Below are 11,084 nucleotides of genomic sequence, written 5' to 3' on the forward strand. Positions count from 1 at the left end.
GCTCTCTCCCAGGCGTGACTTCCTATACGAGGGAGCGCTAGCTCTCAGTCCAATTCCATTCTATTGGGTAATAATAGACCTAGTTAGATTAGATGATATGAAGAGTTCAAAATCAAATTTTTAGTGTCTCATATAACAGTGCGAGGGCAAACAAGTGGAAAACATGGGCTTGCACTAGTGTATCACTAAGCCATTGAATATTTTCCTGTTTTTTTTTTCCTTTTTCTTTTCAAAATTTCAAGTCTCTTACATGCTAAGGTCAGTGTTTCGTTAGCTATTCGCTGCTTGATGTTATTCTTAATAGAAAGCACTTGCCCTAATAAGAGCACCAAGATTAGAACATAAAGACTGCCATTGACTACTTGACCTGTTTACTGAACAACTGGATTAATTCTCTATTGCTGTTGCAGCCACAGGGAGGGTAGTTATTTATTGTTATAGGTGTGAAAAAACTGTATACTGTAAATTCAGATCAGACTCATGACATGGTAATGCTCAACTGCCTAACCAATATGCCTATAGTTGTGGCTATTTAACAATGGAGCCATAATTCAAGTTTCACGTGTGCCGAACTGTTCTATAGTGGCACTCTTACCAATGGGTAGTGAACTAACAATTTGGACTTTTAGCAGTATCTCTTTTGCTAGAAAACAGCGACTCTCAATTCTCACCCCCTTATCTTCATTTACTTCTTATCTCCTTATAACCGTCTGGTATTCTGTATAACGACAAGTGGCAGGTTATTAAGATGACTTATGATAAAAAGCTATGGACTTTTTGTTGAATGATGTATAGTAGATGAATGATTTTTGGGAAATTATTGTTTGGATGAAAGTGAAGGGAAACTGTGAAACACAGAAGATGCATGTGGTAGAGAGCCATCCATTTGCCCCTCTAATCAGATATGGTTTAAAATACTCACCTCCAAAAACTGATCCTCAAATTTGTGCTTCTCTCTTCATCCACACCCCACTTCCATTTGTCTTTTTCTTCATTCCTATTTAATTATTTTCTTGCCCACTTTGTCAGTATTATTTCTTGTTTTTTCCTCTACTATTTTATCAACCAGTTGTCCACTGGTTACATTTCACTCTGCTCAAAGAGTTCTCAACAGCTTGGGACTCCAAGGTCTGTCCTATAGACTTCCTTACTCTTTCTTTAGTTTTGTTTTCAAGAATCTTTGGTTGTTTGAGTCCTGTTAGTTGTAAGCTCTATTTACTGCATGCATGTTTCATGCTTTATTTGTTAATTCAAGTGAAGAGTAGCATTTAATGCCTAAAAGACTCAGCTTTCTTACTTTTAGATCATTTGTCTTTGTTGCTTCCTTTATTCTGTTGGTCTGTGCTGTTTCTGCCAGATTTCTTTGTTCTTGTTTGTTATTTCTTCAAATGTGTGACTTTCATCTCTTTGATGCTGGTTCTTTCTCAATCCCGAGTAAGGCATATTCTTGTATCATATACTCTCATAGAGAATCTATTGTTTATCTTAGTTGCTTTTACATCTTTGATGGATACTTCTTCTTCACTAATTAAGTGTGTTTGGTATGATGAAAACATTTTTCTGGAAAACATTTTACATGATGAAGTCATTTTGGTCTTTGATTGCTGCCACCAAAAGGGGTCAATGACTTCCCTCACTTATTGGTGAAGTCATCTTCTTTAATAACCGAGTATTTTTCGTTTGATAACCGAGTAATCCTGGAGGGAGGGCCAATGGCGCACGGCGAAACTCGGTGTAATGGCCTGCTCCTCTACCCTTTTCCACTTAAGCTTTTGTTGCGGCAGAGTTCGAACGCTGACTCTTACTTTATATCACTTGCTTTAACTAACTTTTAGACATTATTATTGATCTTTAATACTTAAAAAATCTCAACAAAATACTATCATTATACTTTATATAATGATAAGTTACTTTATACCCAACCAAACACTGGAAAATGATCTAGATAGAGTGTCTTGAGGTAAAACATCTTCCTTGGTTGCCATCTTGTATTTATGTATGTGCAATAGAGACTTCACAGACTGAGCTTAGATAATTATAAGACAATAACTCATCCAGCATCTTAATGTGCTAAATTTTGTGTAGCGTCAGGAATTTTAAAGGAGGAGCACAAATAACTTGCTAAAGATGGAGGAAGTAACAAATGTCATGGAGTATGAGGCCATTGCCAAGAAAAAGTTGCCAAAGATGGTTTTTGACTACTATGCCTCTGGTGCTGAAGACCAGTGGACTCTGGCTGAGAACAGAAATGCCTTCTCAAGAATTCTGTAAGCGGCTCTTGGTCTAATTCCTGAATTTGCCTACGTAAAATATGACTATTGGGTTATATTCACATATATGTTGTATTCTTTTTCAACTGATACAGGTTTAGGCCCCGTATTCTCATTGATGTGAGCAAAATTGACATGAGCACCACAGTGCTAGGATTCAAGATTTCAATGCCTATCATGATTGCACCAACAGCCATGCAGAAAATGGCACATCCTGAAGGTATACCTTGCACTCATACAAGTTACTTAAAGTTTACTATCTGGACTCTACTGGCATAACTAAGAATTTGTTTCGTGCTATCACAGCTAACTCAAAGGACATAATGTCAGTTAATAAGTTAATGGATTATTCAATTAAAGACCTGCTGCAATAAAACAGGAGAATTGTGAATTTGCATTTGCCAACTCCATGCATTTCTAAAAGGCTTTGAGCTCTGTCTACTTGAGAAAACTGTTGGTCACGTCTGGTTTAATTATTTATCCATAAATCTTAGTAGAGTTCAGACGGCTATAGTTAATTTTGAGGGCTCGAGTATTCTTAATGTGGACAAACTGTTAAGTGTCTTGTAAGTCTGATTACTTGGTTGCTTTATGTAGGGGAGTATGCTACAGCAAGAGCGGCATCAGCAGCAGGCACAATCATGGTTAGTGTCACTTGGTTTTTTGTAGCAACTTTAACTTTAAAAAGCCAGGATCAAACTCTTCCTTTCCGGTTACATTGGCTTGGCCTTTTGGACAAGCAGATAGCACATGACCAAAATTTTTTACACCCATGAGCTATAATGCCATTGGATTAGAAATATGATGGACTCATAGCTGATCTTACATGATGTCGATAAAAATATTTTTGGAATCTTTCCAATCCCAATATAATTGCAGCCAATGGTTAGTGCCTTTAAAACTTATTTTGAAATGAATAGTGCAATTGATACAATTTCGGCCAACTTTGGCTTCTCATTTAAGTCTTGCATATACTTGTGGATGAATTGCATACATAGTACAATTGATCACTGCCTCTTTATTTGAGCAGCTAAATCAAGTCATAGCCTTGTAAGTTACTGTTATCACTGTCCTGCAAAAGAGAGAGGAATTACGTATTAGAACAATGATTTTCTGGTTCTTCAGAAGGCTCCTGAAGCCTCTTTTATGATCTAAAGGACATGGGAAATATAAAAGAAGAATTAACTGTGACTTAGAATGTGGTGTTTTTCACTTTGTTAACGTAACACAAATTTGTGTTTCAGACATTGTCATCTTGGGCCACTTCCAGTGTCGAGGAGGTTGCTTCAACAGGACCTGGCATCCGTTTCTTCCAGCTTTATGTGAGCATGAAGTTGCAGTTAGAATTTAAGACAAATGTACGCACATTATATTATGTCTAAACTGTATCTATCCTCTCATGTATTCAGGTCTACAAGGACAGGAATGTTGTTGCTCAGCTTGTGAGAAGAGCTGAAAGGGCAGGTTTCAAGGCTATAGCCCTTACTGTTGATACCCCAAGGCTGGGACGTAGAGAAGCTGATATTAAGAACAGGTAATATCCTAATACTGTCATATCATTAGGTTTTATCGCCTTTTCAGTCAGCGAAGGTGCTTAGTATGAAGCTCGACAAGCTAATTTTATGTCCACCACCTTGCAGATTTGTTTTGCCACCATTTTTAACGTTGAAAAACTTTGAAGGATTGGACCTTGGCAAGATGGACCAAGTGAGTGGACAAATGGATATTTCTCTGATCCGTGCTTCAAATTCTTGTAAGAATCTATTTTGTATCATCTTAAATTGTCTTCTCTATGCAGGCAAGCGACTCTGGATTAGCTTCATATGTTGCTGGTCAAATTGATCGCACTTTGAGTTGGAAGGTACATTACCTTTCTTCAGCTCATCCTGCATATTCCATGTTTTATTCTCCTTTTCCATCATTTCGTGATACTTCAGTAGGCCTAGAACTAGAGTGGCAAACGGGCAGGTCGGGTTGGATATGGTTCGGGTCGAAAACGGGTAATGAAAAAACGGATAAATTATCCGAACCGACCAATATTTAATACGGATAAAAAACGGGTTAACCGGCGGATAATATGGATAACCATATTATCCATGACTTCTTGCATATGATCACTTTTGGGAGAATTCTTAGTCTCCCTAACTTGAGGAATCCCCAATTTGAGGCTTCACAAATGTAAAAGTTAGACTAAGTTGCTCGGACACGGGTGCGGGTATCCGACACGGGTGCGGATCCTTCGAGATATAAATTCTAAGATTCGGAGATATGGATCCTAGTACAGATACGGGTGGGGGATCCAGCTAAAAATAATTCAAAAAAATAAAAATATAAAAATATCTCTAAATTATGAGAAATTTTGTGGAATACTTAGCTTGTAAAGTATGAATTTCTTTATTCTCAAGTTGTAGATAAGTAAAGTATTGATTTCCTAGATAAGTTGTGCTATTTTCTTTAGATTTACCCTAGTTTAGTTCTGATTTCGGGAATCAAATTGTATCTCGTCTCGAATTTTTCTGTCTGATGTGGTCAAAGTATCCAAAATTATTTGACCAGATCCGGTACGGATCCCATACCCACACCCATACTAGTGTCGTGTCGACAACGGCACCTAAACTGCCATGTCGGAGCAACTTAGAAGTTAGACCCATTGATTATCCATTGGTTACCCAATGGTTATCCATTTTCTAAATGGATAATATGGTTCTTATCCATATTTGACCCGTTTTTAAAAAGTTCATTATCCAACCCATTTTTTAATGGATAATATGGGTGGTTAACTGTTTTCTTTTAACCATTTTGCCACCCTTACCTAGAACTATTCTTTAATCTCAAATAGGTAGAAACACCAAAGATTTGCAAAACACATTTTTTTGGCCAATGAGGAAAATAACATCTGCTGGAGCTATAAAAATGTGGTAGTTTCTTGGTTTGTAATAGTTCAAATGCACTGGGGTTAGGATTGAAAGTAGAGACTCAATTTGACATGGCAAAAAATTAAAGATTTGATGAACTTGCATATCAATTGAAACTGCAATCACCATTCTGTCCTTAAAAAATGAATCTCAAGAAAAATTTCACTTGTCAAGAATTTCTTTCTGGACTTGAACAGGATGTTCAGTGGCTCCAGACTATCACTTCATTGCCAATCCTGGTGAAGGGTGTACTTACGGCTGAGGATGGTATATGACTCATTGCTCTAACAAAGCTACCCTCTTCTATTATTCAGTCCTATGCTCGTGCATTAATACTGAAACAATTTTCCTCCTTGGACTTGCAGCTAGGCTTGCAGTTCAGGCTGGAGCAGCTGGTATCATTGTGTCAAACCATGGTGCTCGCCAACTCGATTATGTCCCTTCAACAATCATGGCTCTTGAAGAGGTAGGTGACTTGCTTCTAAAAATCGTTGTTCTTTGCGGTTCCTGTTACTTTTTCTTTGTCTGGAAGTTCTGTTGGGAGCTTCTATACACATTCTGATGTGCTCCATTCGATCTATCATTCCAGGTTGTGAAAGCTGCACAAGGCCGGATCCCTGTATTCTTGGATGGAGGTGTCCGCCGTGGAACTGATGTCTTCAAAGCTTTGGCACTTGGAGCTTCAGGCATTTTTGTAAGTACCATATGCTGATTTGACCTAGATTGGCATAGAACTCAATCTTTTATCTTTATCTATTCTCTAGTAGACCAAGTAGTGCCTTTTTACCAAAATTCTGCCATGAGAATGATCAACAATCGATGGTCGTAGTTATCTTCCCCTTTTAGGGCACTATATTGGGAAATTCAAAGTTAATACTGACAGCTCTAGCATTTGTAGTAGAAGTACCTTGCATTTTCGAGAATGAGTTCCATAGGTTAATGGAAATGAGTTCATTATTGGCGAAGTAAACAGTGGCATATTATTCGATGTTTCCTTCTCGTCTTAATGCTTTTAGCGAGTGACATTCTGTGGCGGTCTTCACAGATTGGAAGGCCAGTAGTTTTCTCATTGGCTGCTGAAGGAGAAGCTGGAATCAAAAAAGTGTTGCAAATGTTGCGCGATGAGTTTGAGCTAACTATGGCATTGAGCGGTTGCCGCTCACTGAACGAGATAACCCGCAACCATATTGTCACTGAATGGGATGCTCCACGTGCTGCTCTTCCAGCCCCAAGGTTGTGAAAATGTACCTCAAGTGTCAAATTGTTTGATCAAAGCAAAGTATTGCTTCACTGTTTCAGAAGCTTATATTTTGGTTTTGAATACTTGTTTCTGTTTAATGAGTTTACGAATATGTTAAGCTTTTCTCAGTAATGGAAAACTGATAAATTCTGATAAATGGCCAGATATGCCTCCATTTGTACATCCTCTATTTCTATATATCATCATATTGTGAACTTCTCGCATAAATTTCTCTGCTCAATAGCCAATACTTGGCAGAGGTAGATTCTTTTTTGCTTGTGGATATGAGTTGTTCTTGGTTGGAACAGACTTGTTGTACATCTGCACCTTCAAATTCTTGACGTGCCTTTGAGACATTGGATATACGCTTTTATGCCAAATAGACTTAACAGGCGTATAATTTATGGAAACACAGAATGTGACATATGTGATATGCCTATAAATCTAATCTTTCAGCATTTTTTTAATTTCTACCATCTAAGTTTTTGTCCTTTCTTTCCCATAATATGGATAAATACATCCCAGTTATAAAATGGTCTCTTCAATTACTATTTTGACTTTATTAGTATTCTGCAACTTCAAAATTAGTTTTGAACTATTATTAGAATCACTCAAGAGTTAGATATGATAGTAACTTCAAAATTGCTTTTGTTTGACTGGAGATCTCTGGATATGTCTGTTGCCTTCAAAATTTATCCGAATTACTTTATATTGGGACGTGTGATCTAGGTGCTTGGATAATATTTGGTAGAGAAAATAAATTATGGAATTGGGAGGTGTTTAGCCTAAAAATTGTAGTTAATAGATTAAGCAATTAAATTAGTATTTGTAGGCATAAATTTTCGTCAATACAATGTAATAGAGAAATTGAAAATGGATTCAATGATATATAATCAAAATAATGCAGAGAAGAGATAATTCTTATTGAATGATCCTTGATATGATGAGTGAACCAATAGAGCTTGATGAGCCGAATTATAGCCAACTATGAAGCAAATTTTCTATGAATTACAACGTTTTGAATTGTAGAGAATCGAAATTAGATCATTACAATGGTGGTAAAATGTACCTATTTATAGCAATACTCAGATAACCACTTCCCTTGAATCATGAGTCCATTTTTTCAGTCCATTTATTATTTTTGAAAGACTTGTAAATGCTGAGCTAATGTTGGATTTCCATAACTGCTGAGTTAATTCTGTAACCGTTGGTCGGTTGGTTAGCTTGTCCTAGAATAGTTGCCTCGGGATATTCTTATACGGAGATACTTTACTCGGACAGTGTTTCCAGATTCGATCACTGTCCCGGACTCATAATGGTTACCTCCGGAATGACACTGGTGGATCCCGATGATTACTCGGGTTGTACTTCCTTGGATGGCCTTCTGACTTGATGTGGAGCTGATTATGTTTCAAGCGGACCACATATTAAGTCCATTTTTTATTAATATGGGAGGCACAAAACAAAATGGAGAAGGAAGACACTGCATAATTACGAACTTTTCAAGGTTTCATTGCTCGAATAAATTTCACAATAAATTTGGATAAAGGAGCAACCATTATCGTAAATCAATGGTTAGCATATAATCAAATTAGGATGCTTCATAGAATTCGTATAGATAATGATAACTAGTTTGAAGCGGCGACGGAGTTAGCATTGATGGAACGTGTTCGGTCGAATTCAGTTACTTTAGTTCAAACCTTGTATTTGTCTTAAAAATCTATTTAATATACAAATTATTAATTCAAAATCCAATAACTTAAAAGTCTTAAAATTTCGAACCTAGGAACTTCAAAGCCTAGCTCCTTTGGTTTGGAGTTGCAGTAGATTGAATGATATTGTGGTGGCACCAACAGTACACCAGCATTTGAAGATGGTACTATAGAAGCCATGGCTTGTGGCCTTCTACAGTTCCACATTTTGTACTTGTACAGTTTACTGCATAAACCTCAAAATGCACAAGACGATAGTGCGCTGAAAACATCATATATGAAAGTTGTAGGCATTATGCCCAAGGAGGCTGGAAATGCAATTACCAGCAGATCGCTTCTTCAATATGCGACGTGATGCATTAATTTTTTTTCTTTTTGATTTTCTTCCGAAATACTTTGATGAAGCGCACAATTAGCCGCTTTTTGGTCCGCTATTTAAATAATAGTCGAATTTATAAAATGTAGCAGCTTCATAGCCAAACTTCAGATCATGGGGTTTGAACTTTCAAACTTCAAACATCGGGTATAAAGTTAGAGTCTGCATTTTAAATGCAGTTTAAGTTTAGGCCGAAATTGAGATGAAATTTGAACCGAAGCCTAACTTTAGTGGTATCAAATTTTGGTTTTGCCGTTCAAATTCAGACTGTATGGGGCAAATTGGTTGGTAACAAATGGTTGAATGGTACGATGACACGTGGATCCCAAAGATAGACAAAACGCGAATTGGGAAATAATTAGTACCGAATGCGGCGTGTGTGGCTGGTACCGGATAAATTTCGAAGGGAACGTAGTCAGTGATAGAAGTTCAAAGATTTGCCATCGGACTGCATTCAATGAGGGAATATTTACTGGCGTTAAATGAATAGCCCTTACAAAGAATATTGGCATTGAAGGCCTGTCGTTACAGACTCATCAATGGCCTTTTTATTATCATTTAAAGAGGAGCTTGATCCTAAGATCTTGTTTTCCTAGGTCGAACTATAAATAATGGGGTTAACATCCATTGTGTGGACACGAAACACTCTGTACACAAAAGATATGTTGTTTTGCTCTCATACTTCACCATTTAGCTCTCAATTTAATAGCTTCACCATTGCTTTATCTCTATTTGCACTTTTTGCTCTCGAAAAGGCTGAGTTCAGAATCAGGCTTGTTATTTTCTTTAATTATAATCGCTAAATAATAATTTTAGTTTTACTTCTTTATCATTCTAAGGGTCAAATCGATCCGCTTGTTTATAAATCACGTTACAGATTCAACAGTACAATTTTACGGGTAAACAGTTTGGCGCCCACAATGGGGCATAGACAGTTATGTAATCCCTTTGATTTATACGTTTTCTCTTATATTAGAAGCAACAGTTGGTTTCTTCACCTGTCAGTGTCATCAACATGTTGTCTGGCCCAAATGCTTGGCCTTTCACCACAGGCCAACCGATGAAAAACCAAAAATCTAAAAAGACAGTTATTTGCAACTCAGTAAAATTCCACCGTCTCCGATATTGCACACGTGTTTCGCTCTCACTCTCTTTTGTTAACTAAGGCAAGTTGCAACAAACGTTTGGATGCAGTGAACTGAAACAACACTCTTCTTAGGCGGCGAATTTGGTTCTCTTTTGCTACCGCTACGTACTCTTCTTTCTCTCTGACTTTTTTCCTCTTGATTTCTACCCTTATAATCCAAAATTCATCCTTATGCTAAAAGCCCTAATTTCTTTTATTCCCTTATTATGATTTTGGGTAAATTGGAAAAACTGTGTGATTATGTAATAATTTGGAGGTCTCCTTCTCCATAAATCGATTTCGCAATCGCTATTTTTTTAAAATCAACTGAAATCCAATTGGGTATTACTTTAAAATTTGATGGGGTTAACTCTATTACTGATGTTGATCTTTTTTTTTTGACATAATATTTTGGATTGGTTTGAAATTAAGGCTTGACGTAAAAGTTGTTCAAACACTTCACTTTCTTCATGTAAAATTGACCAATTATTGGACTTCCTATTGATGTGCTTAATAGAATCAAAAGGTAATGTGGTTCCATTTCTATTCTTGTGATAATCCCAAGATAATATATTTGTTGTTTGATATGGCTACTGTTCTGTGGTTAAAATTTTTGGTTTCTTAATTTTTTTTCTGCTTTTGATATGAAAATAGTTGCAATTTACTTTACACTAGAGGTGGGCATCGGTCGGTTCGGTTCGGTTATGAATATTATCGGTTTAGCATATCGGTTATCGGTCAAATTTGATAAACCGATAATCGAACCAATAACATATCGGTTATCGGTTATCGATTAATCGGTTATCGATCATTATCGGTTCCGCTATCGATTTACCCGATAAGATAACTCAATCTAGAGTTAAGCAAAAAAGAGAAGACAATTCACTGGAGTTGTCAAAGCTCAGCGTACTGTACAAAAGAATAATGTTCAAAATATACCCGAAACTGATGAAGATTGTCGATTGAGAATTGATAAGTGCGAAGATAAATTGGTAGTCGTTATAGGCTGCACAACGTGAGCTCACAAAATTAAGAAATGAAATAAAAAAATAAAAAACCATTAACAGTCAAAAATACCACTATGAAGATGAATTTTGTTATAGAAATTAAAAGCCTAATGTATAAGTTCTAAAGACTTACGCTAGGAGTAACTAGTAAGGTCTATGAAGAATGAAAATGAAGCAACTGAAGAGTGCGGCTGAGAAAGAATATGAGAGAATGAACTGAAGCCCTAGTATATGTATATACTTAAGGGTAAAATTATAATTTTATTAGTTCTTATTGGGTTATCGGTTAACCCATTAACAACATTGGCAACTCGAGGCCCGAACCGATAATCCACTAGTAAAAAATTCTAAACCGTTAACCCAAACCCTATACCGATAACCCAATAAATAATTAACGGTTCGGATTATCGGTCTTACCCAATATATGCCCAGCCATAC

At 36.7% G+C, this 11,084-nt stretch overlaps 1 protein-coding gene across 2 annotated transcripts; it reads left to right on the plus strand.

Annotated features, from left to right (window-relative positions):
- The first annotated feature begins 927 nt into the window (after positions 1–927).
- LOC104245167 (glycolate oxidase-like) lies at positions 928–6,653 on the plus strand. Of its 2 annotated transcripts, none has more exons than XM_009800734.2 (12): positions 928–1,128; positions 2,086–2,267; positions 2,366–2,490; positions 2,868–2,914; positions 3,515–3,592; positions 3,680–3,804; positions 3,911–3,977; positions 4,069–4,131; positions 5,383–5,452; positions 5,551–5,651; positions 5,775–5,879; positions 6,231–6,653. In XM_009800734.2, exons 2-12 carry the CDS (start codon positions 2,128–2,130, stop codon positions 6,423–6,425), a joined length of 1,116 nt encoding a protein of 371 aa, XP_009799036.1. In that variant the 5' UTR covers positions 928–1,128; positions 2,086–2,127; the 3' UTR covers positions 6,426–6,653. The 2 variants fall into 2 exon arrangements, with proteins under 2 accessions (XP_009799036.1, XP_070008829.1); XM_070152728.1 differs by lacking the exon at positions 928–1,128 and adding an exon at positions 1,137–1,204.
- The last annotated feature ends 4,431 nt before the right edge of the window (positions 6,654–11,084 follow it).

The sequence above is a fragment of the Nicotiana sylvestris genome, chromosome 7, assembly GCF_000393655.2.
Source record: "Nicotiana sylvestris chromosome 7, ASM39365v2, whole genome shotgun sequence".
NCBI classification, from domain to species: Eukaryota; Viridiplantae; Streptophyta; class Magnoliopsida; order Solanales; family Solanaceae; genus Nicotiana; species Nicotiana sylvestris.

Excerpts from the sequence above, each read along its gene's own strand:
- LOC104245167 (XM_009800734.2), top strand. The coding sequence starts at position 2,128 with ATGGAGGAAGTAACAAATGTCATGGAGTATGAGGCCATTGCCAAGAAA. Across the intron at positions 3,978-4,068 it reads ACCTTGGCAAGATGGACCAA|GCAAGCGACTCTGGATTAGC; the intron begins GTGAGTGGACAA and ends TTCTCTATGCAG. Across the intron at positions 5,453-5,550 it reads TGTACTTACGGCTGAGGATG|CTAGGCTTGCAGTTCAGGCT; the intron begins GTATATGACTCA and ends TTGGACTTGCAG.